Genomic DNA, 26,974 nt, shown 5'->3' with positions numbered 1-26,974 from the left:
CCGGGTCTTCCGGGCGTCCCTCGGCGGGACGGCCTCAGCTTCCAGGACAGCACCAATTTGTGGTGTCTCTAGGGTGTAGAAGTGGCCTCTCGCTGTAGAGCAGTTCTTAGCTTTAATGCAAGGCAGGAGGTGATTGAATTTATAGTGCACATTGTGACTTTAAATCAGAGGGCCCCCTGAACTCAGAAATGATCCAGAGCAGAGGGTGGCGGTGTTACTACCCAAATGAGCGCTTGTCCCGAGCCTTGGTGGAGTCCTGAGGGGTTTACTCGCATTAACGCAAGTAATCCTAACTTCTTATGTGTAGTTGCAAACACTATTTTAATCACTTTTTAAAAAACAGGTGTGAAGAAAAGTGAGGTGAACTGGGGTTTAGTAATTTATTTTACCTTGGCTCTTGAAGCAAGTGGCAGGACTCCTTTGGGGCGCGTACTTTTCTTTCTGTTCTGGGTACAATAAGTGTGACTGTTACTGCTATTAGCATAGATAATACACTTATTTCATTACAGATGTTGGTTGGATCTTAACTTTTGCATTAGTTTGCAGTGACTAGTTTGAAATTAAGTTATTCCTATTAAAGTAAACTCTTTAGAGATTAGAGATGTTTCCTGGAAATGGATGTGAGTTTAAAATGTCTTAATATGTAGTAGAATCACGAATTGGGGGGGGAGGGAGTAGAGATGTCTGACTGAGCTGATAAATGAGTGATTGGGGGGAACAACATACACATTTTTCCTTTGCCTTTTTATAGGGTCTCTCGTTCCATTGCCTTCGGTACCAAAAATTCAAAATGGTTGTGCCTCACCTGATAACTACCGATACTTGTTTAAAATAACCATTTTGTAATAGACTAGACGGTGAATTTGGGCACCTGGAAATAAGTGCTGATCCTATTTTATTTGGTTTAGTTTTTGTAGTAAAATTTTTAATTCAAATTTTTGTAGTAAATTTTGAAAATACAAAGAGAAAATGTTTAGGTGGTTGGTTATATGCTTTGATTTTCCCAAATTATAAGCAAAACTGTTAAGATCTTTCATAATTAGAAGATTTAATTACTCTGCACATAAATTTATTGAAATGGAATGAAAATTACTTTAGTCATTATTTTCTTGCCTTATATTTGCTTTTGAGCAGCAATAGATAAGACATAAAATATGACTTTTAAAATCTTGTGTAGAAACTTTTCTTTACAGCCCTCAAGATACAATTATAAATGAAATTGTTTTGAAGATTTTTGAATTAAAGAAGCGAAATTCAGTAAATTTGTTTGCCAGGTATTATTTAAGGAAGAAAAACAGGGCCCAGTTAAATCTTAATATGTAGATTGAAAGTTTAGATTGGTGGAGATGGGTTATATAATGCATTTTTTTTCTTTTTTAAAATATTTTATTTATTTTTAGGGAGAGGGGAAGGAAGGGAGAAGGAGAGGGGGAGAAACATCAGTGTGTGGTTGCCTTTCAAGAGGCCCCCAGTGGAGACCTGGCCGGCAACCCAGACATGTGCCCCAACTCGAAATCAAGCCAGGGACCCTTTTATTTGCAGCTCCCACTCAGTCCATTGAGCTACACCAGTCAGGACTGCATTTTCAATATGGAATTTATTTATTGATTTTATGTAGAGAGAAAAACTTTGATTTGTTGTTCCACTTACTTATGCATTCACTGGTTGATTTTCTTTCCTTTTTAAAGATTTTATTTATTTTAGAGAGGAGAAGGGAGGGAGTAAGAAAGGGAAAGAAACGACAGTAGATACATCAATAGATCTGTTGCCTCTCCCATACCCCAACTGGGGACTTGGCCAGCAACCCAGGCATGTGCCTTGAGTGGGAATGGAACCAATAACCTTTGGATTTGCAGACTGGTGCTCCTACTGAGCCACACTGGCCAGGGCAACTGGTTGATTTCTTACATGTGCCCTGATGTTGGCTCCCCCCTGAAACTGCGTGAGCTACCTGGCCAGGGCCAATATGGAATTTACTAACATATTTGCATTCTTTCTAAAAAAATAAGTTGTTAAAGATTTTATTTATTTATTTTTAGAGAGAGGGAGGGGAGGGAGAAAAACATTGATGTGTGAAAGAACCCTCTCACATGCCTCCCAACTGGGGACCTGGCCCACAGCCCAGGCCTGTGCCCTGACCGGGAATTGAACCAGTAACCTTTCCGGTTGCAGGGTGATGCTTAACCCACTGAGCCATACCAGTCAGGGCAAAAAAAAATTTTTTTTTCTTTTTTATCCAAAAAAATTTTTTGGGGGGTGGTAGTTATCTTGTTTTTTGTTTTTGTTTTTTAAGATTTTTGTCTCATTTTACCTTTCTTGGGGTAATTTATGACTGTTTTGGGTCTTTATCTTTTATTTGTTATTCTCTGTTTTATTTTCTGTTCATATTGTATATTTTTTCCCAACCCTGACCATACTAATTTTGAGAAATCAGTATGGGTCCTGTATTTTTTTTATATACATAATCTATTTAAGGATCTTGGCATTGGTCAAAAAGCATTTTCTCCACTAATGTGGCAAATATCAAAGGTTCTTGCTTATCAAAGGCCAAAAATAGTGCTATTGTTCAAAATTACCAGAAATTTTATGATTTATCTGGGTTTTATGTATTTGTAGATTGATCTGGATACTATTGATGTCAGCAACCTCAACAGACAGTTTTTATTTCAAAAGAAACATGTTGGAAGATCAAAGGCGCAGGTAACTATGTTTCTCATACCATTTCTATTCATTTATTTTTCTATTCTTTGATGGATCCTCTATTTATGATGTTAGGTTAATTAGATATATAGTAGGAAGGATGATATGGAGGAGCCATCTCTTTAGCTGAGGTATTGTGAAAAATAAAAAGGATATGTGGAGTAAAGGACTAAAGATACCTCCCTTTTTTGGTCTACTGAGGAAATGGAAGTGCTGTACCAAATCCTATAAATGGTTCCCCTTTCTTATTTAAATTTATGATTGTTTGCTTGTGATGAACCTTGTGTTCCTACATTCTCTAGAGATTGGCCGCTCCTCTATTTGGAGGCAAGAGAAGCTATAGTTTATGCAGTCCCTTTTTATTTTATTTTTTTAACCTTATTTATTTTAGAGAGAGGGTAAGGAAGGGAGAAAAAGAGGGAGGGGAATACTGATGTGAGAGAGAAACATAAACTTGTTTGCCTGTCATAAGTGGATCAGGCATCTAACTGGCAATCCAGACATGCACCCTGACTGGAAATCCAACCTGGGACCTTCTGCTTTGTGGAGCTACGCCCAGCTGAGCCACACCTGCCAGTGCTGTTGTGCCTTTTTAAAGGAGACAGCCTCCCCTGAGGTTCTAGCCACCCTGGCCTTTCTTTAGTTCTTTTTTTTTTTTCCCTTTTCTTTATTTATTGATTTTTTTTTTTTTAATTTAAGAGAAAGAGAAACATCGATTTGTTGTTCTACATATCCATGCATTCATTGGTTGATTCTTTTATGTCTGCCGACCAAGGATTGAACCTCCAACTTGATATAAACAGTTCTCTAACCAACACCTATCTGGCCAGGGCTTTTAGTTCCTTGAATGTTCCATTTTGATTGGGGCGTTAGGACATTTTTTCCCTTTGGTTTTTTCAGCCAGTCCTTATAGCAAACTCCCACCCAAGGTTTTTTCCATTAGGCTCCCTTCTCTGGGGGTACTGTCCCAAATCTCTTAGAATAAACCATATCTTCTCATAATAACCTCTGCTTTTTCTGGTTATCATTTCTCATAGTTTATAGTTACATTTATCTGGATGGTTATTAGATTAATGACACTTTTGCTTACCAAGTGCCTTCCTTATAAAGATCTTGGTACATAGAAGATGCTTAGTAAATATTTGTTGAATGAATGAATGACACTTCTGTGCTATATTTTATATTTTTAATGAAGCTTGTTTTTCTTGTAGAATTATATATGAGAGTAGGGTGACCCTCCTATTATTTTATAAATATGTATATATAGCTTACTTTTAATGAAATTTTGACATTTTTATATTTCTTTAGTTTTTAATAAGAACAAGATTATGTGAGTAGGTAAAACAGTAGTATTGTTTGCCATAAATGTATTTCAAATACAAATAGAAATGTTGTATTAATTTAGTAAATTAGTAATTTAGTGTTGCTTGTTTTTCCAGGTTGCCAAAGAAAGTGTACTGCAGTTTTACCCGAAAGCTAATATCATAGCCTACCATGACAGCATCATGAAGTATGCTCTTATTATTATGTTGAAAATTTTTTGTTGTAAATTTTTAATTAAAGTTTTAAAGTATAAGGTATTTTTATTAGCCAAGTATATGCACTTGAAGTCATCCTACTTTGTAAAAATGACTTTTCTAGTATAATTAAAATGTGGTAGTTTGTGCCCACATAAGTCAAGTGGCATTCTTGTAATAGCTTATATATGATTTGAGTGGTTTAGATAAGAGGTAAGATATTTTAATACTTTGAATAAATAAGTTACTTGAAAACTTATTAAAGGATCTTATATTCTTCTAAATAAAAAGATACTCTAAAACTATGAAAAATCCTTTTATGTGATGATTCAGATTTTTCTAAATTATTTGCTCTTGATTTCAGCTGTGGTCTTTTTCAGTTTTAAAGGTTCCTTTCCAAGGTAATTCATTTTTAGGACTGTGACTTTCTATAGGGTAACACTAGGAATTATGATGAGTCAGTGGTTTTGATAGTATGTGAATATGCTCTGATCCCAGTAAAGCTAGATAGAGTAAATATGTCATTTTGGAGGTGTTAGCACAGGGCTTCAATCATCCTAGAGTTGTTATGTAGCTCACAAGTAAATGGTATTAAAAATAATGGGTTCTTATTTGAGGTCTGAAATTAGAGGAAGTCTTATACTTTCTCAGAGAATTTGTATCTCCAGCTTCTTTTTAATGCTCTGGATGTTTGTTCTACAAGCCTGCCTACAGCCCTATAACCCCCTTATCCTGTGTTGCTTTCCCAGTGCTGCTAAAAGCAGGGACTCTTGGGACCTGAACCCTGTCTGATCCTAACCATGTGAGGTAAAGCCAGAGGGCAGGCAGATCCTGGGAATGTGTTCTTTGTGTGTTCCCAGGCACTTGCTGCCCACAGAAGGTCTGATGGGACCAGTGAAGTCATGCCATCTTTCTGCTAGTTGGAGATCTTGCTCTTGGCCCTAGGTAGCTGGCCACAAAGGATGTATAGCCTGTCATAGGGATTAGGGGAAAGTATTTCTTTAAAATTTGCTTATGGTGTTTAGAAAAAGTCAAATCTATGTCAGTGTAGAGACCCCTGATTATTTCAGTTATTTTTGTGTCATAATTATTGTAATGTACTTTTTAGGACCCTGTACTTTACTGTGAAGATCATGTGTAAGGATGGCTGTTTTATTGATCTTTTTTTGTTTTGCATTGTAGCCCTGACTATAATGTGGAATTTTTCCGACAATTTATATTGGTTATGAATGCTTTAGATAACAGAGGTGAGATTATTTTAATACTTAAAATTTCTAAGTATTTTTCTTTCCCCATAATAAGGCTGTTTACACATTTAAAATTAAATAAAATATTTCCTTATGAATTAGAACTTAAACAGATGTGTGATCAGGTTTAAATCTTGCCAAATGATTATGACTTTAAATAACACTGGTTCCAGGCAGGAATTTAGCTATCAAAGGTGTGAATATAAGGAAAAATACTAAAGAGAATGACCACATAGGGTATATACATGGATGTTTGATTCTGATTATCCCAGCACTTAAATGCTGTCACTCCCTTCATTTATGTGGAAATCTAAGAAGTATCAGTGTTCAGATCTTACCCAAGACTAGTTCAGCCAGACTTACAAGGTCATTTTTCCAAAGTTCCCCAGGTGATTTGAAAGTGCAATCAGGGCTTAAAAACCCCTGTTTTGCAAATGAGGCAACAGGATGCTGAAGTTGATAACAAGCTATGGCTCTTGAATTATATCTGGTGCTGTGAGATATTAGATTGGATTCTATTAGATGCATACATTATGGATGAACTAAAACTTCACAGTATGTGATGATGTTTCATATGATCCAGTGTTGTATAGTCAGTCATTGTTAACATGTGTTTCTGGAATGTAGGGTGAAAATACTTAATATTCCTTGCCTCTAATTACTTCCACATGTAAAATACATCTGTCAAATGAGTTTGTAACAATTTGGGATAGAAATAGGAAGAGAAAAAACATACAAAATCACATATAAAGGGTCAGAAAGAATCTTTTAACTGAACTCATTTTTTACCTAGCCTTAAACTGCCTTAATAGTTCCAAATTGATAGTCCACATGCTTCTAAACTTCACGTATTACCTGGAATTGTATTAGAATAATAGCAAGTTAAGAACTCAGAACACATTGAAACAATGTTTTAGTCAAGATTTATCGAGTAGGCACAGCAATAGAAGAAGATGGCACTTTGGATGTTAATTATTAACTATAGAGGTGCTTTTCCTGAGGTAAACAAATTTCTTACGTTGGAAATTATGCTAGTGAATGTTTCTTAAATGTCTGTAACAGTTATGTTGTGGTCACAGCTGTAAGTAAATTGCATGTAAAATAAAAAATAGTTTGTGTAAATGTCATCCTAATTAAAAGTTAACTAATTTCTTTCCCGCCCCCAAATAAAGTCCTGCTAACTATAATTTTTTTTCAGCTGCCCGAAACCATGTTAATAGAATGTGTCTGGCGGCTGATGTTCCTCTTATTGAGAGTGGAACTGCTGGGTATCTTGGGCAAGTGACTACTATTAAAAAGGTAAAGAACTTTTTTATATATTTTTTTGAAATACTTGAGACGCCAAGGAGAAGGAGGAATGACATAAACTTTGGATTTATGTGGTATGGGTGATTCAACATCCAGGACATAAAGAATTTTGTGCCCCTATAAAACTTAGGATACCATCAGGCACCCCAAAAGAGGGCAGGCAGAGATCCGTTATCTCTGTGCTACTTTGAGTCATTTAGCTCGTACCTTAAAACCCATAGACTGGTAAACATAATAAACCTGACTTCTAAAATTCTTTTTTTTTTTTTTAGATTTTATTTATCTTTAGAGGGAAAGGGGAAAAGAGAGGGAGAGAAACATCAGTGTATGGTTGCCTCTCGTGTGTTCCCTGCTGGGAACTGGCTTGCAACCCAGGCATGTATCCCAACTGGGAATTGAACTGTGATCTCTTAGGTCGCAGGCCTATGCTCAATCCACTGAGCTACACCAGCCAGGGCTGACTTTTAAAATTTTTTGTAGACATGAGACGTCATGGTATAGTTTGTATATGGTGAACAAGGATTCTAAAAAAGTTACACTTTGGGTAAAGAAGTCTGGAGAAAGCTAAGACGGCCTAGGTAAACACAGCTTTCCTCTCATACAACCACATCAAAATTACAACTAAACTAGAACAACCATTGTTCAGAACTGCTAGAAATCAAGCTGAATGAAAGTCCTACAACTATGGAATTAAAGAGGAAACCACATCAAGACTGGTAAGGATGGAGATATGGAATGTCCTGATCCCACACCCACATGTGGCAGATAAAAATTGGGAGGGACATCTTGGGAGTGAGGAGTCCCACCCCCACACCGGGCTCCCTAGCCCATGGTTTCAGTGCCAGGAAAATAAGTGCACATACCTCCTGGTAGTAAAAACCAGTGAGAATTGAGGCTGTGGCAGACAGAAACTGCTAAATTCCCTGGCAGTTCTCTTAAAAGGCTCATGTACATACTTAATCAGACTCACTCCTTCTCAGCTCCAGCGTGGGAGAAGCAGATTGAAAGGCACACAGGGAGGAGCTGAATTGTCTGGCATCAGGACGAGAGCCTGGGGGCAGCTTTCTCCCAGAGAGAAGTGGTGGCAGAAGCCAATGTTCCTTTTATGAGCTCCCCCCCCAAAACCATAGAGCCACAGAACTGGTGGGTGAGCAACAACATATCTTGAAGACTCCATCTACCTGGCTCACACTGTTTGACCCACCCCTGCTGGTTCCCTGAGGCTCTGTCCCACCTAACATTAGGGCCCACCCAAGCTGTTCCCAAAGGCTTTTCTGTACAAATGGCTTGTTTTCGCTCATGCTTCAAATTTTTATAAATCCTCTCAAACAAGCAGCATCTGGCCTCAGTGAGCCCTGTGGGCTGACTGGCTGGAGGCCTGGCACTAGCAGCATCTGGCTTCACTTTGGGCACTTCTAAGCCCAGCACAATAGACACCATCCACAGATTGCTTTGTAGGTTATGCTCTTGGCCCCAGACAGAACAGAGGCAGTGGTTAACCTTCATCTGCCACCTTCCGTGACGCCCCAGAGCCAGTGCACCTGGTGGACAGCAACAGACCATGTTGGAGTACTACCACCCTACTACCTCCACAAGCAACACATTGAAGGGGAAGACTCCGAAGGCACCAGAACCTTGCTGAATTAAGTCCTGTTCTGTGGAGTGGGTCCTTCCACAGCTGTTGTTGTAAGTGGTCAATGGTGACAGCCAGTCCTTGTGACTGATTGACCTGGGTAAATTCTTCCCATTGGCTTGTCAGCAGCAATCAAGACTCAACTACAAGAGGGGAGGGTGTACACAGCCCACATGGTGGGCACACCTCAAGTACCTAGCTTGGGTGATAGGGGAGGCTGTTCCTCTGGACACGTACTGTATTAGGCCCCTCTTTTAAGCAAGGGAGTAGTAGCAGCTCTACCTAATACATAGAAACAAACACAAGGAGGCTGCCAGGGCCCTGGCTGGCGTAGCTCAGTGGATTGAGCACGGGCCTGTGAACCAAAGGTTCGCGGTTTGATTTCCAGTCAGGGCACATTGCCTGGGTTGCAGGCAAGTTCCCAGCAGAGGACACATGAGAGGCAACCATACATTGATGTTTCTCTCCCTCTCTCCTCTTCCCCTCTAAAGATAAAATAAATAAAATCGTAAAAAAAAAGAAACACAAGGAGACTGCCAAATTGAGAAGACAAAGAAACACGGCCCAAACGAAAGAACAAAACTATACAAAAAGAAGTGAAATGGAGACAAGCAATCTACTAGGTAAAGAGTTCAAAACACTATAAGTTTGCTGAATGAACTTAGGAGAAGAGTGGGTGAATTCAGAACTTCAATAGCATAAAAATGGACGTGGAAACCATAAAGAACCATTCAGAAATGAAGCCATACACTGAAATGAAGATTACAGGGAATCAACTATAGAGTGGGTGAAGCTGAGAATCAAATCAGTCATTTGGAATATAAGGAAGCAAAGAACCCCAAAACACCTAATCAGAGTAGCAAGAAGGAAAAAGAATCCCCCAAAATGAGGATAGTTGAAGGAAACTTTGTGACAACTTCAGGTATACCAACATTTGTATCAAGGATGTGTGGAAGGGAGGAGAGAGCAAGAAATTGGAAGCCTATTGGAGAAAATAATGAAAACCTGCCTAACTTGGTGAAGAAAATAGACATACAAGTCTAGGAAGCGCAGAGAATCCCAAACAAGATGAACCAAGGGAGGCTCGCACCAAGACATGTTATAATGAAAATGCCAAAGGTTAAAGGCAGAGAGAATCTTAAAAACAGAAAGAGAAAAGTGCTTAGTTACCTACAAGGGAGTTCCCCTAAGACCGTCAACTGATGTCTCTAAAGAAATTGCAGGTTAGAAGGGAATAGCAAGAAATATTCCAAGTGATGAAAAGCGAGGACTTACAACCAAGATTACTCTATCCAGCAAAGCTATCATTTAGAATCAGGATAGCTAGAGCTTCTTAAATAAGAAAAACAAAGGAGTCCACAAAACCAGTATTAGATGAAATATTAAAGGGTCATCTTTAAGAAGTAGATAAACATGAACAATAAAATTTGAATAAATATATATCAACAATTGTGTCTGAAAAAGCAAACAAGCAGAACAGGAACAGTCATAAATACAGAGAACATTTTGATGGTTGCCAGATGGGAGGGGCCTCGGGGATAGGCGGGAGAAGGTAGAGGAATTAAGTAAAAATTTGTTGTTGCAGAATAGTCATGGGAATGTAAAGGACAGTATAGGAAATGTAGTAGCCAAAGCATATATATGCATGACCCATGGACATGGTCCACGGTGTGGGGATTGCCTAAGTGAGTGGGCAGTGTGTGGAGGGGGTAAAAGGGTAAAAATTGGGACAACTGTAAAAGCATAAATAACAAAATAAAAGTTTAAAAAGTTTGGATGGATACATCTGAAGAATATGTTGGAAAATATTTTTGGTGTATTTATTAAGTTTCCCAAAAGTTTGGATAGAGAATAATAGAGTGAATATCTGTGTGCTCGTAACCCAATTATAAAAATCTTAGCATTGTGATTCATTTCCTGTTCACATCTTTTTTTTCTAATTCTTTCAAGAAACTGTACAGATTTTGAAACTAAAAGGAGTGACACTGTACTTGAAATTTGCCCTTTTGTTTAGCAGTTTATGCATCTTGAAAATTTTGTTTCTGCTTTAACTGTCAAAATACTTTGGGAAGCTTATGGAGGATCATTCTATAAAGATGTATAAATATCAAAGTGTGGTCAATTTAATTAAATCAGTGGAGGCCTTCAGGATCTGTCGATAGGTTAAGGCACCTGCTCTTTTTTTTTCCTACTGTGATATGAGGAATAACTGCTGGCCATATATGATTGCCTCCAAGAAAACATACTGGAAGGACCCCCAGAAATGGTATCATGGGGAAAACTCTCAATCTGCTAGTTTATGTCAAAGCAGTATTTACAGGTTTTGGTTCTTTAACCATTATTAGAAAGATAATTCTCATTGTGATCCTAAGATACTGGCGTGTATTAAGACTGAGGTTGAGAGAGTCTAAGAGGAAAAGAAAAATTGATAGTTTTGAAAAATTGTCTCAAGTACTATAGACTTTGGGACTTTTTACAGTGTAACTTGAAAGGTAACACTCAGCAAAATGAACAATATTTGGTTTGATACTATGAAGTATTTTTATAAGGTATCTAGATTGCTCTTGAAATCAGTAATTTTAGTTCACTTAGTCTTTAGGAGAATAAGGCGAGGCTATGAATAATACTTAAATAACAGTTTCACAACTTTGAGATAGTCGGAAAACTATTTCTGCTTCTAGTAGTTTTTTTTTTTTTTTCCGGTGTGATCAGGGTAAACTTCTCATGTTTGATATTAAGGTGCTGTAATTATTATTTGCTTGGTATAAGTGGTGTTCCCTGGGTCAGGGTTCAGAGGAGTCCTGGGTTAGCCTTAGCTGTGACTAAAGTTGATTCAGTTAGCTTTTATATTGTAGTTCCTTCTCTGTAAAGTAAAAGTATAAGGGTTTTGGAGTCACATTTTAAAATTTTGTTGATCGTACATACAACCCAGTCAGAATGGAGAGGAATTAATGAAATGCTTATGATAATATCTCATTGAGAAACCATTCTCGTGGGGTAAATTTTTTTTCTCACATTTTGACTTTGCAGGGTGTGACTGAGTGTTACGAATGTCATCCCAAACCAACTCAGCGAACTTTTCCTGGCTGTACAATTCGTAACACACCTTCAGAACCTATTCATTGCATCGTTTGGGCAAAATATTTGTTCAAGTAAGAAGAGTACATATATATATATATATTTCTGGGCATATTTTTAGTGGTGATGATAGAAAATGAGGTGATTTTTATTTAAAGTCTTGGAGGGATTATAGTTAATGATGTATGTTATTTTAAATATAGTGAAGGGACACTTTAGTAGCTTTCTTGTGATAGTGTTTGGATTAAATTAAATTCAGCCAATGTTTATTTGCATGCCTATTGTATGCAGTGAACTATTTAGGAAGCTTAGTGTGGAGACAGGCATGTAACTAAATGAGTACAACTCTATGTATTTTGGGGATATAAGAACATACTTAAAATAACTCATTGATTAAAAAATAAATGGAAGGTTAAAGTATTTTGTAATGATAGTGAAGATACTACATGTGAAACTTGTAGGTTGCTTTGAATGTGGTAGTGGGAAGAAAAGTTACAGGCTTACATACATGGAGAAGGGTGAATGTTAATGTGCAAACTTACATTAGAAAAGAACCACGGAATAAACTCAATAAAATTAGAAGGAAGGATATAATTGAGATAAGAGCAAAAAAAATCAGCAAGTTTGATCATGAAAGAGATAAATGAATAAATGGGGAATTAATCTCAGCCCAGAATAAAAACAACAATAAAGAATACCATGTCAATACCTTTAAAATTGTAATGATATGGATACATTTTTTTTTCCCCATGTGCCCCCATTCACAATACAGACCAGGCAAAGGGCTTGGGCTGAGGTGTATGTGGGGGTTGTTTACTCTGCCTCCTCTTTCTGTACAGGCAGTGTAAGAACATAACCTGTGGTAAGCACCAGGAGGCCTGGATACATTTTTAAAAAATTATAAAACCAACTGAAATAGGAAGTCCAGATAACATTAAGTACTATGCCTTAGAGAAATTTAATCATTTGTTTCAGGTTTTCTGAAAATGCACCAAATATCTGTAAATTTACTGGTCATTTCCATTAAATTTGCAAGGAATATATTATTCTAATCTTACATAAATTCTTCCAGAGAAATTTTAAAAAATTGAATACTTAGTCCATATTATGGGGCTATGGTGTCTTTAATAGCAAAACTAGTTAAGGCCATTGTGGGATAAAAGGAATATTACAAGGCATTCTCATTCATAAATACAGATGCAAAAATCTTGCACAAAATATTAGCATACAAGTTAGACTTGCAAGCTGTACTTATTTTAGTAATGCAAGCATAGTTTAACACTAGAAAAAATAATCTGTGTCATTTACTTCATTAAAAATTTAAAGAGAAACTAGATAATCCTCATAGATGTAGGAAAGGCATGTGGTAAAATTTAGCATACATCTTTTTATGACAAAAGTTCTCAGTAAGCCCTGGCTGGTTAGCTCAGTGGATTGAGCGCGGGCCTGTGAAGCAAAGGGTCGCCGGTTCGATTCCCGGTCAGGGCACATGCCTGGGTTGCGGGCCAGGTCCCCAGTGAGGGCCACGTGAGAGGCAACCACACATTGATGTTTCTCTCCCACTCTTTCTCCCTCCCTTCCCTTCTTTCTAAAAATAAATAAATAAAATATTTAAAAAAAAAAAAAGTTCTCAGTAAGAGAAGAGACTTGACCAAAAGATATTATCTAGAAACCTACAGCAGACACTGTTGCATTTTGTTTTGATGAAAGTATAATATAGTACACTCAGAAAAGTAAACATACAATTGTATAACAGTGAAATATTTTAAAAACACTTGCAAACTTTATTTGGCAAACTTCTTTTTAGTAGACATTACTTTTTAGAATAGTTTTAGAGTTACTAAAAAATTGAAAGAATAGTGTAGGTTCTCACACCCAGTTCCCTCTAGTATTAATAAGATACATGTATAACAATTAGTGAACCAGTATGGTATATTTATTAACCAAAGTCATATTTGTTTAAATTTCCTTAGTTTTTACCTGATGTCCTTTTTCTTTTTTGGGATGCCATATTACCTTGAGTTGTCATGTCTTTTTAGAACCCCTTGGCTATGAAAATTTCTCACTTGTTTCCGATGACCTTGATGGGTTAAGGAGTACTGGTCAGATATTTTGTAGAATGTCCACTGTTAGAATTGGTCTGATTTTTTTCCTCATAATAATACTGTGGTTACAGGTTATTGGATGAACACCACAGAGGTAGAGTTGCCATTTTTTTTTTAAATATTTTATTATTTATTTATCTTTAGAGGGGAAGGGGGGAAGGAGAGAGGGAGAGAAACATCAATGTATGGTTGCCTTTTGTGCGTCCCCTGCTGGGAACTGGCCTGCAGGGAACCGGCCTGCAACCCAGGCATGTGCCCTGACTGGGAATCGAACCGCGATCGTGTGGTTCGCAGGCCCGTGCTCAATCCACTGAGCTACACCAGCCAGGGCTTAGAGTTGCCATTTTTATCATATATGCAGGGTACATATTCTTGACATAATTAATTATCGTTTAATGTTGGCCTCGATCACTTAGTGTTTGTCAGGTTTCTTCACTATAAAGTTACTCCCCCTGCCCCCCACTTACTATGCTGTACTGCCTACTTTGAAAGGACTTCCCTGTGTGTAGCCCAAACCTAAGGAATGGGGAGTTATGTTCCACCTCCTTGAGGACGAGTATCCACATAAATTATTTGAAGTTCTGCCTGCAAAATTTCTCTTCTCAACATAAAAAAAATTTTTTTAATTAATTAATTTAAAGCCTTTATTTATTTATTTAGAGGGGAAGGGAAGGAGAAAGAATGGGAGAGAAACATCAATGTGTGGTTGCCTCTCATGTGTCCCCCACCAGGGACCCTTTGCTTCACAGGCCCGTGCTCAGTCCACTGAGCCACGCCAGCCAGGGCCAAATACTGCTTTATGTTGTTTTGCTCAAATTGTTCCAGCTTTGGCCATTAGCTCTTTAAGGTGACTCTGTTTTTTAATGTACTACCTTTAATGTCTTGAGTTTGTTTGTATTTTGGGGGGGGTTAAAGATTTTATTTATTTATTTTTAGACAGAGGGCAAGGGAGGGAGGAAGAAAAGGAGAGAAACATCAATGTGTGGTTGCCTCTCACACACACCCACCTGGAGACCTGCCCTGAAACCCCGGCATGTGCTGTGACTGGGAATCAAACCAACAACTGTTTGATTTGCAGGATGGTGCTCAATCCACAGAGCCACACCAGCTAGGGCATGTTTTTATTTTTGTTTTGATTTAAGCAATTCCTTACTTCTGGTACCGCAAAGTGCTCCAGGCTCATCTCATATACACAGCATTTCCTGCCCCATCCTAGAACACATTTCTCGAAGGAGCCCTGGTTCCTTTTATTGAAGAATGGTATTAGATGCCCACATCTGAGTGTTTAGGTATTCTATTGGAGTGTTGATTCTTTTAGCTGACAGATCAAAAAAGTACATTTACTAACTTGTATTTTTTTCCGTATACAAATCTATAAATATTTCTGTGTCTAACCATCCATATCTATATTAAACTAAACACGAATTCATACTGTCTTCAACTCTAACCCCTTACTATTTGCATCATTCTAGCTCACTGCCTACCCTTGCTTATCTGTAAACTCCCACTCCAAAGGTCAGAAACCAGGCTCCCATTATTTGCTATCCATATACTTAATACAACAATTACTTTTAATGATAAAAATTTTAAAGCATTAATTTTGAAATTATGGACAACATGAGGATACCCAGTGCTACTTTAAAAAAATACGTATTTATTTTTAGAGATAGGCTAAGGGAGGGAGAAAGAAAGGGAGAGAAACATTGATGGGTTGCATCCCGTGTGCTCCCATCTGGGTCCAACCTGCAACCCAGTCCAGTACCCTGCCCAGAAATTCAACTGATGACCCTTGAGTGTACTGGACAATATCCAACCCACTGAGGCACCCCAGCCAGGGCAGTGCTTCTTCTCTGTGCTGTTGTACTCAAGTTCCTAGCCAGCATAATAAACAAGAAGAAGAAAATACAGGCTTAAGAATTGGGAAATGAAGAAATAAAACTGTTGTAGTTTGCATACAATATAGGTAACTTACATAAAAAATTCCAAAGAATTACAGACAAATTATAGAAATAGTGAAATTCAGCAACATGGTTAACTAAAAGATTGTTAAAAATCAATTGCATTTCTAATCACATCAGGCAGGTATAAAGTATAATATAAAAGTAGATAACTTGCTAGAAAAGCATATAGCTAATTATAAAAGATAACTAAATGTGAAGTGTTGAAAAGTATGAATTACCTGGGAATAAATCTTAAGACACAGAGGCCTCAATATAGAAAGTTAGTGATTGTTAGAACATAAGAAGCACCAACTAAAAAGAGAGAGTGTATTTGTGTATTGTAAATTCCAGTATTGTCAGTATGTCTCCATATTGATCTGTAGGTTCATTACAGTTCTAATTAAAACCTCATCAGGAATTTTTTTCCCTTAGATTTTATTTATTATTTTTAGACAGGGATAGGGAAGGAGAAAGAAGAGGGAGAGAAATAACAATGTATGGTTGCTTCTTGTGCACCCCCAACTGGGGACATGGCCCGCAACCTAGGCATGTGTCCTGACCGGCGACCCTTTGATTCCCAGGCTGGCACCCAACCCACTGAGCCACACCATCCAGGGCTCATCAGGGATTTTATTAGAACTTGTCCAGCTGATTCTAAAGTTTATATGGAATTTATGTGGAAGAATAAGGCCTAAGAGGAACCAAAACATTCCTGGAGAAGAATAACTTAAGATTACTTGCTCTGACAGCTGTCATGAGTTAATATAAGCTAAAAATAATTTAGGGTGTTGCTGGGGCAGGGGTAGAGAAACAACTTTGGGACAATGCAGAGCTCATAGCTGAGGCTGCATAATGGGTCCCAGGTGAAAAAAAGGGATTAAATAAAAGGTAAATTAGTTCATTATCAGTGTGGGAAATTTTGTGTTTTCTACTTCAAACAAAATGTAGGAATTAAGTACAGATTAAATACTTAGTTGTGAAAGACAAAACTTAAAATTTTTCTAATACTGGAGGAAGTCTTTATCTTCAGGGTTAGGGAAAATTTCTCAAGACACAAAAATTGCCAACCTAAAGGATTGATACATTCAAATCCATCAAATATCTCATCATCAAAAGATGTTAAATGATGTATAAATGTTAAGCCATTATATGTGACAAAATATTTGCAACATATAAGCAAGTAAAAGTTGATTTGTTATGTACTCTTGTAATCAGTAAGAAAAAAACAACCTAAAAAAAAGATAAAGACAGTCTGATAAAATAATACAAACAGGCATTTTTTTCACTTAGAGAGAAACCCAAATAGGCAGTAAACAAATGATAGGTTTAGCTTTATGACTAACTTGGAAAAAATAAAACCACAGCAAGATATACTGTATTACACCAGTAGTTTGGCAAACATTAAGTCGGGAGAGGAAGAGAATCAGTAGGAATTCTTACATGCCATTGTGGGGCATAAATTGGTACAACAACTTTAAGACACAAATGGGCATTTTCTTGTGAAATATATTAGGGGCTTTGAGATAATAGCTTTTGAGTTTGGTGTTTTTTTTGTATTGTTTTATTTATTTTAACCACAAAGGATTCCTTTAAGATAACTTTCTTTGTGTCATGTGCTTGAGGAAAGGTTGGAAAACTGTATTCCCATAAGTATTGTTAATTAAACAGCTTTTAGTGTTGCCTGAATTAACAAAAGAGAATTTCAGCTTACAATTTTTTATATTGCTTCTTAAGACCCTTCAGTATTTCCTGGTGGTATGGCTCAGTAGAGTGAGCACCAGCCTGTGAACTTGTGAACCAAACATTTGCTGGCTTGATTACCAGTGAGGACACATGCCTAGGTCGCAGGCCCCATACCGGGTTGTGGTCATGTGAGAGGTAACCCTTTGATGTGTGACATCGATGTTTCTCTCCACTCTCCCCTCCTCTAAAAATAACTAAAATCTTTTTTTTTTTTTTTTTAAGATTCTTTAGTGATACATACTATCATGAAAAAAGTCTTATTCACTGCTGAGTATTCCTGCACCTAAAGCAGTGCCTGGTACAGGGCAGATGTGTGATAATGTTTGTTGAATGCTGGCTGCAGGTGTACTCCACCAACATTTTTCTGACGTTAGAATGTTAAGCAGGTTAGAATGTAAAGATTGCTCACCTGTCTCTTGATCAGAGACTTCTAACATAAGATAGGCAGCGCATGGATGATAGGAATGAATATAGGTCTACTAAAATTTAGCTTTCCTTGTGTTGTAATTGAGATTAGGATGCAAGCTACCAACAGATGAGTTTAATATTTTTAAGTTTATGGAGTATTTATCAGTTGTTTGTTCTCATCCTCACTAAAGATTAGGGTTATTCTAAATTAGCTGTTTGTGAGGAAAGTTGGAAAAGTAAATATTTCTTCAGAATATTTTGTTGTACATAAATATTTACTACTTTTAAATTATAGCCAGTTGTTTGGGGAAGAAGATGCTGATCAAGAAGTATCTCCTGACAGAGCTGACCCTGAAGCTTCCTGTGAGTTAAACTCCTTAGGATATATTTTCTTATTAGTGAGCACTACTTTTATTTTGTCAATTTAATATTGATAGCTCAAGGGGGGAAATGCTGTCGTGTGCTAGATGCTGTATTATATGCTTCAGACCTATTTTTGATCTTTAAAACAATGTTTTTTTTAAAAATGGGTAGCTTCCTTTTACTGGTGAGAAAATTAAGGTGCAGAGAAATTTCACAAATCTAATAAATACGGCTGGGAGTTACCAGATGTGGTTTATACTCTGAATTATTCTACATGTGGCCTTCAGAAACTGACCTGTAATGAAGATGCTGATGAGCATGTTATTTTTCTTTATCCTTGAACTCGGAATGGGTCGTGCGCAGGTGACTTGCATGAGTAACCTTTTTCCTCCTAAAGGTGGAAGAGACCTTAGTTCTATATTTATTACAGTTGAAAATAAGTGTTTGTTTTGTAGGGGAACCAATGGAAGCTGAAGCCAGAGCCAGAGCATCAAATGAAGATGGTGACATTAAACGTATTTCCACAAAGGAATGGGCAAAATCAACTGGATATGATCCAATTAAACTTTTTACCAAGGTTAGGTTTACTTTATAATTGTGGATTCAGTTTGTTTTAAAATAGTACGTGAAATTGAATTATGCTTCTTAATGCCTAATACTCTCTCAACAAACTGATGTAGTCAAGATAAGTTGGTTTCAAAACTGGCATCTCTCTAAATCAGTATAGCATCTTGATAGGTAAAAAACAGAAGCTGATATACTCTTGGTTTTTTTCCCTTCTCACTTTCAATGAAAATGGATTTTCCTTATAACTGGCCTTTGGTTCTTGCTGTTTCCCATCTTATATCCATTTCTTGTTTAAATATTTTATTGGCAGTTGGAAATGTGTTCTGAAATGTTTTTGAATTATGAAGCCTGTTGTTCTTAGCTGAATCCATTTTCTTTCTTTTTTTTTTTTAAGATTTTATTTAGCCCTGGCTGGCGTGGCTCAGTGGATTGAGTGCTGGCCTATGAACCAAAAGGTCGGCGGTTCGGTTCCCAATCAGGGCACATGCCTGGGTTCTGGGCCGGGTCCCCAGTAGGGAGCATGTGAGAGGCAACTGTACACTGATATTTCTCTCCCTCTCTTTCTCCCTCCCGCCCTCCCTAAAAGTAAATAAATAAAGTCTAAAAAAAAAAAGATTTTATTTATTTATCTTTAGAGAGGAAGGGAAGGAGAGAAGGAGAGAAATATCAATGTGTGGTTGCCTCTTGTGAGTCCCCTACTGGGAACTTGTCTGCAACCCAGGCATGTGCCCTGACTGGGCATCGAACCGCAATACTCTGGTTCACAGGCCTGCACTCAATCCACTGAGCTATACCAGCCAGGCTGAATCCATTTTCATTAGTACATATTATTTGTCATTCTCTTGTAGAGAATCACTCAAGATTGTTTTAATTGGGTATACCTAATTATAGATCAGGCCCTCTGATATGTGTTTTAAAGTCTTAATTTCTTCTGCCTTTGCTTGATAGCAAGTTCATCATAACAGATACTTGAAACTTGCTCAGCTCTTCTTAAATTGCCTAATTACTCTTGCCACTCTCACTAACCAGATGATCTAAAGACATATAACAGGTTTGAACACATTGGACATAATTTACTTGCTAAAAGAATGTCCTATTTAACTGCAAAATCTTTTTTCTATTCTCTTTTGTTTAAGAGAAATCTCTGAGGAAAGGCTAACTCTTCTGTCTGCTATTTTCCTTTCTCCTTGTACTTTATTCTTCCAACAGTGTTTTCTCTGCCCTGCATCTTTCTTGACCCCTTCTGTCTGCTTTCTAACATACCAAGTCCTGCTGTCCTGAGTAAATGGCCTACTGCTTAATGCTGTTTATAGTTCAACTCTTTTCTCACTGTCAACAGATGTCACAGGTTGACTGTAGTAAACCAATGCATTTATTTTTTCTCCATTGCCTTTTCCTTTTAAAAAAATGGCTTTTGTTTTGGTTGTACTTAAAATTATCTTAACTCTGATACGGATAGTGACAGTATTGTCCAGACTGATAGCCGTATACCTATTTCCATTCCAGTCCGAGCAACAGTTGAATGCCAGGATAATCTGAAGTACATCTCCAATCTTATTCAGTAGGTAACTTTAAGCGTCTGCTGTGTGTCAAGTACCACTTTAAAGACAGGAGATTTAGCAGGAGAACAAGACAGAAAATAGGGTCCCCACTATTTGTAGGGAACTCAAGGTTTAGAGGGGAAGTCAAATATTGAACAAGTAATTTCAGATTCAGTGTTAAGATATTAAGTTCAGTTGCATTGGAATCCTTTAATAGTAAGTAGACTTAACCTACTTATTATATTTAGTGTAAGGGTTCAAGAGAGGTTTTCCAGAAGAAGTGACATTTCACCCTGTAACAGATTTAAAGAATAAGGGTGGGGACCAGAATGGACCATATACAAATGAAATCTTAGGTGGCAGTATTGAAATCATTCTCATTAAAGGGGAGAGTGGAAAGAGAAATGGAGAGGTAAGTTGAGGCTGGATCAGGAAGGGCTTTCTAGATTATAAGGATGTGATACGAAGATAGTATTAACCTAGCCCTGGCTGGTGTAGCTCAGTGAACTGAGCACGGGCCTGCGAACCACACGATCGCGGTTCAATTCCCAGGCAGGGCACATGCCTGGGTTTTAGGCCAGTTCCCAGCAGGGGACTCATGAGAGGCAACCATACATTGATATTTCTCTCCTTCTTTCCTTCCCTTCCCCGCTAAAGATAAATAAATGAAATCTTTTTAAAAAAAGATAGTGTTAATCTATTAAAAGATAGTAGTGTCACAATAAGGATATAGAGGGGGTGCAGTGCACCAATCTAGCACTTGATGCTTCTGCTGCGAGCAATATGGAACAGTGCCTTCTGGGTTTGTGCGGTCCCACAGTAGTCTGAAGGACAGCCTCTCTATTCCCTATATTCCCAGTGGAGCATGAAGTAGACTAACAGGACTTAGGATGTGTGAGGTGAGGAATCAATACCTGGTTTCCTGCTGGGCAGCAGGATGAACAGAGGAAGCAGATAGGATTCCTGTGGAATATGAGATGACAAGTGATTTTATAGATGAGTAGAGGGGTATCCCTAGGCGTGTATTTGGGGTTTATAGAAAAAGAAGAGTGTGGAGATACTTCAGTTAAAGAACTCTCAGAGACTCCTGGCATTTAATAATGGGGTAAAGAAGGATATGGAACTTGTGCTGGGGGAAACCATGCTAATTGCTCATTGCCTGGAAGACTTCTCAGGCAAGTGCTGAAGGTCCTCTACAAAACGTCTCCAGGCACATTTGCAAGTCATACCAGACTTCTCATTCCTTGTCTGGGTACCCATTTCAGATGTTACCTTCTCCTTGAATTCTCGTTTTTTAGGTAGATACAACAAAATTCCTAATAGTATTCTAAGCTATGTGATTTTCACCCTAAATTGAATTCTAATTATTTGTATATTTGGCTGTTTTCCAAAGATTAAGGATGCTTAACAAATACTGAATTGAATAGATTTTGATAGAAATACCTCTTTTTTGCCCTGGCTGGTCTGGCTCAGTGTATTGAGTTCTGGCCTGTGAACCAAAGGGTCACAGATTTGATTCCCAGTGAGGGCACATGCCTGGGTTGTGAGGTCAGGTCCCCAGTTGGGGACACATGAAAGGCAACCACACACTGATGCTTCTCTCCCTCTCTTTCTTCCTCCCTTCTCTTCTCTCTAAAAACTAAATAAAATCTTTTTTTTAATCTGTTTTTTTATTTAAGCCAAATCTGTGGAATTTATAAATTTATAGCAGATTGATGTAACAAATATGTTGGATAATTCAGTTAGCAATAGAAAATGGGACTAAGGATATTAAAGTCATTAAGAATTCTACCACTTAGGAGATAGTGTGATTCATGTGATAGTATCTCAATTTACATGAGGTAATGTTTACATTTTTGAAATAGTCATTGTTTTTTGTGTGTGTGTGTGTGTGTTTATTTGGGGGGTACACATTTCAAAGATACTGGTAACTGGTATCTCTAGGCTTAATGATTGTGTCCAATTCTTGTATAATTGGTATATGTTTACTTAGCCTCTTGATTGGTATGATAGTGCTTCAGATGCTCTTCGGGACCTCTGGAGAGCTGTTAGGGAGGTAGGTGAGTTGGGAGGGTGGGGTCAGTCAGCACAGAGTTTCCTTACAGCACCTCCGTTTATAAGTGTCTCAAATGTAGGGGTTCTATGTCAAATTTCCTTTTACAAAAGGTTTGAGCTTCTTTTAAAAATTGTTCATCTAGTCCTGGCTGGGTAGCTCAGTTTTTTAGGGTGTTGCTGGATTCACCGAAGTTTGTGGGTTTGATCTTTGGTCAGAGCACATACAAGAGCCAACCAGAGATAGGCATAAAATAGATGGGGGGAGGTTAAGAATAGTATAGGAAACAAAGAAGCCGAAGAACTTTTATGTACTACCCATGGACATGAACTAAGTTTGGGGGGAATGCTGGAGGGTGGGGGGTAAAGGGGGAAAAATTGGGACAATTGTAACAGCACAATCAGTAAAATACACTTTAAAAAAGAGTCATCCAGTGAATACATTAAGTGGAATGACAAATCAATGTTTTTTCTCTCTCTCTGTTAAATCAATAAAAAAATTTTTTATTGTTAATCTACTGCTATATGGCATGTCTTAAACCAGAAGATATATAGTACATTTATAATAAATCAGCAGTGAAACTTTGTTGTATTTTATCAGCAGAAGGACTGTCGGGTTCATAGAATTGCTTTTTTTTTTTTTTTAAGCTTTTTAAAGATGATATCAGGTATTTGTTGACAATGGACAAATTATGGCGAAAAAGGAAACCTCCAGTTCCATTGGACTGGGCTGAAGTACAGAGTCAAGGTAAAGGGTACATTTTTAGTCTTGGGGATACATTGGGATATTCCCTCTGTCTTTCCCTGTTATTTCTTGACAGTGGTATATAAGTTTATGGTAAGAAGTTTAAACAGTTCAGAAAAGTACGAAGAAGGGAAAATCACTGGAAATCTTACCACCTAGAGAAATAGTAACTGCTAATAATGTTTTAGGGAATGTCTGGTCGTCAGATCTATGTACATAGACACAGCAGTTGTGTATGCACTTTAGATTATGGAATCATGTAAGTTCACATGCTCTGACCTATTCTTTTAGTAAATAATATTTAGTCCCTTACAGTTAATATTTTGTGGTTTCATATTTTCCCTAAGACAGTATAGCAATGAGGACATGTGTACATAGATCTCTGTACCTTCGTGTGATTATCTCTTTAAGATTTAAATTAGGAACATATTTAACACTTTTAAATGTGAGTAAAACTATTGCAGTAGTGACAACTCCCTTATCTTACTCCCCCCTCAACACATTATCTCTGCCGTATCTGAATTGTATTGTAATTGGGGTATGCATAGCAGTGGTCAGCACATTGGAACTTAAAGGGTCCCAGGAGATTAGGGGATGTCAATTGAGAGCAGTTTTCTGTAGTAATGAATACTTGAATTTACAGACCAATTTAAGAATGAGTCTAATAGTGTCCACTTATCGAGTATTTACTATAGATATAATGTTTACCATCTTACCTGTATTAATTATATTCTTGAATCCTCCAATAACATTGTGAGGTTCTGAAACAGTCTTGTACCTTTCTTATCTCAGTATTAGCTAATATATGTATCTTGTACAAATATATGTTTCATAGTGATAATTACTAAGCAGAATTTCTTCTATATTATTTTCTTACTGGTCAGGCATTGAATTGTTAAAATAGTAGAGGAATGATGTTTAATAGTGAAATTTCTAATTTGTTTCCTCTTAGGGGAAGAAATCAATGCAGCAGCAGATCAACAAAATGAACCCCAGTTAGGTCTGAAAGACCAGCAGGTTCTGGATGTAAAGAGTTATGCCCGTCTTTTTTCAAAGAGCATTGAGACTTTGAGAGTTCATTTAGCAGAAAAAGGGGATGGAGCTGAGCTCATATGGGACAAGGTTCGTTTTGAAGTAGTGTGGCAATTACTCACATGTCAAATTGTGTATTTTAGTTCAGTTGTAATCAGAATCTAGTAAATATTTGAATATTGTTTATTCTGCCAGATTTTAAGGATATAGTATTGCTTTTGTTTGGATGTTTTTATCTTTAGTTACTACATTGAACTATGAGTTTTCTGTACATTAATTCAGGTAATATCATAAAACTTTGTGGTTTATAATTATGTTGGCTAGAGAAATATTGTGCATGTTTTGGAATAAAATACTTTATAGACTTAAGAAAACTTCCTGTGTGGTAGACATTTGTAACTAAAAGTCAAAATCCTTTTGGAGATGTGAGCATTATAAATATTTTGGAGTTGTGGCACCTCTCAGAACAAAAACGAGACATAATTATCCTTACGAGTTAATATATAATAGTATTTTGCAATTAGATGTGATTATTTTGAGGTTTAATTAGTTTTACTTATTTTTAATTATAGGCAATATTTTCTATGGCTACAAGTGATAATCTATACAAAGTTTATGTGTTTCTCTGATGGTAAAGATTTGCTATGAGTTTTAAAGTGAGAGAAAAAGTTTAGTCAGTTTTAGCAAACCAAGATGATAGATAACTTTGTGCAAATTTTGAAATTATGGTTGAATCAGACATCTAAAAGTGAAACTAGTAAATTTAGGTGTTAGGGATTCTTATAAATATTAGTCTCTTGGGTATATGTATTATAAGGAGTAAGTATTTTTAAAAATATTTTCATTGTTATTTTAATAGGGATTTGGGAAGTTTTCATTGGTACACAGGGACTAGATAACTTGGAATAGGAATTGTTACCCTCAGAATAAAATCTACACCTAATGTGAACATGATTAGCCAGCCAATTGCCTAGGGAAGTAATTTATGGACACTGCATTGGGTACTGTTAAATATTTCAACTTAATTCTAACTACAACCTTATGAGATGTTTATATAATTTCCCTATTTAACATATTAAGGAATTTTGGGTCAAGGAGGTTGATTTGCTTGAAGTTACACAGCCAGCCAGTAAATTATATAGAGAATCCACATCCTGTCAGTACTTTTTCTTCTTACTTTGGTGCTTCTGAATTGTAGGGTAGGATACTATCTTCTCAGGAAAGCAGGAAACCTTGCCAAAATCTAATTAAAGAGACTAGGATATAGTCACAGAAAGAATATAGATTGTGAGGGGGAAACTTTGCCATGCAGTTCAGGTATTGCCATATCTGAAAAGAAATAGCAAATGTAGGAGAGTGGTGTATATATGAAGGGAATTAGGAGAAGGAAAGCTAAAAGGAGTTGTCCAAGTATTTCTGAGGCTTTAATAAACAGCTTTCTCAAAAAAGCCTCTTTTTCTTTGCCTGAAATCTGTGCTTGTCAAACACTCTTATCATTACAAGCATACCTCATTTTATTGTATTTTGCTTTGTTGCATTTCATGGGTGTTGTGTTTTTTAACAAACTGAAGGCAGGACCCTCAACCAGCAAAAGGATTATGACTTGCTTTATTATGATACTTGCTTTATTACGGTGGTCTGGAACTGAACTGGCAGTATCTGTGAGATATGCCTATACTGAATGATGGACCCAGGAAAGGATTGCCATTGTCAATGAATGGAACTGGTGTTTGGATCTGTACACTTAGTTTACAGTCCATTTGTTTAAGCAGGATGAGTTCCTATAAACCTGGTGGCTCATGGCATTCTTGTCAGATTACTTCCCCGGTCAGCTGATGATGAGACCTTTGCCCTCTACTCATCCAGTCTCCCCACTACTGTGAGGTTTTACCTCTCCCTGAAGGTCATCTCTTGTTCTGGTTCACTGACTGCAATGTTAACAAACATGTGAAAGTATTGTTCTGAAAGTATAACTAGGTAATTAGTAAGTTTGTGGGGAGACTTTAAGTTATTTAACTTATTGGCAGGATGACCCATCTGCAATGGATTTTGTCACCTCTGCTGCAAACCTCAGGATGCATATTTTCAGTATGAATATGAAGAGCAGATTTGATATAAAATGTAAGTTGCTTTGTACTTCACTTGTATCTTCTAAAATGCTAAATTATTCTTCTTTTTTAGCAGTTAAACATATTTATCTTTTTTTTAATTTTTAATTTTTTTAGCAATGGCAGGGAACATTATTCCTGCTATCGCTACTACTAATGCAGTGATTGCTGGGTTAATAGTATTGGAAGGATTGAAGATTTTATCAGGAAAAATAGACCAGTGTAGAACAGTGAGTATTTCTATTTGTGTTATTTTTAATTCAACCTCTTTGTAAAGTAATATTTGCAGAGGAAAAAAGTAATTTATAAAGAAACACATTAAACTGACAATTAAAAAATTAAATCAATAAAACTGGTTTAAAGCAGTGGAAAAATAATTGTTCCAATTACCTTGTGAGTGCTGAGGTCTCTGGTTTTTAAATTTTGTTTGGTTTGTAGTGCCCTCCTTTTTTTTCAATTACAGTTTACATTTAGTACTGTTTTTTTTTTTTTCCTTAGTTTCAGGTGTACAGCATAGTGATTAGATAGTCGTAATCTTTACATAGTGTTCTCTCCAGTATTTCCAGTACCTACCAGACACCATACATAGTTATTACAATATTATTGACTATATTCCCTATGCTGTACTTTACATCCCTGTGGACATTCCTGCTTTTAAGTTATTTTACTTTAAATTTGTTTTATATTCTTTGATAATGTTAATGTCGGCAGTCTTATGAATGAATCTACGGTTATGTCTGCCACATCTCAGTATATTGTTTGCTTGTATAGTGCATGATTTTTTAACTGACTTAGTATTTGTTAAAATTGTATCTTTGATAATTCTTTAAGGACCCATTGAAGGTGTATTTCTTCAAAGAGGATTTATGTTTACTTATATCTGAGTG

The 26,974-nt window shown here is 36.9% G+C and overlaps 1 protein-coding gene and 1 non-coding gene across 2 annotated transcripts in view; one reads left to right on the top strand and one right to left on the bottom strand.

Moving 5' to 3' along the window:
- The window catches only part of UBA2 (ubiquitin like modifier activating enzyme 2), a 42,084-nt gene that overhangs the window by 392 nt on the left and 14,718 nt on the right, over positions 1-26,974 (top strand). Inside the window, exons 2-12 of the mRNA XM_037137073.2 lie at positions 2,617-2,700; positions 4,140-4,210; positions 5,400-5,464; positions 6,663-6,763; positions 11,436-11,557; positions 17,975-18,042; positions 18,498-18,619; positions 22,851-22,950; positions 23,900-24,069; positions 26,007-26,100; positions 26,205-26,317. Coding sequence (XP_036992968.1) covers positions 2,617-2,700; positions 4,140-4,210; positions 5,400-5,464; positions 6,663-6,763; positions 11,436-11,557; positions 17,975-18,042; positions 18,498-18,619; positions 22,851-22,950; positions 23,900-24,069; positions 26,007-26,100; positions 26,205-26,317 — 1,110 coding nt within the window. The remainder of the gene's footprint in view (positions 1-2,616; positions 2,701-4,139; positions 4,211-5,399; positions 5,465-6,662; positions 6,764-11,435; positions 11,558-17,974; positions 18,043-18,497; positions 18,620-22,850; positions 22,951-23,899; positions 24,070-26,006; positions 26,101-26,204; positions 26,318-26,974) is intronic.
- On the bottom strand, positions 12,231-12,362 carry LOC119043179 (small nucleolar RNA SNORA51). Its single transcript, XR_005081372.2, has one exon. It is a non-coding gene; the product is annotated as a small nucleolar RNA SNORA51 (small nucleolar RNA).

Source organism: Artibeus jamaicensis, unplaced genomic scaffold (genome assembly GCF_021234435.1).
Source record: "Artibeus jamaicensis isolate MK-2021 breed Jamaican fruit bat unplaced genomic scaffold, CSHL_Jam_final contig_589, whole genome shotgun sequence".
NCBI classification, from domain to species: Eukaryota; Metazoa; Chordata; class Mammalia; order Chiroptera; family Phyllostomidae; genus Artibeus; species Artibeus jamaicensis.
This window is presented reverse-complemented; position numbering and strand designations above follow the sequence as displayed.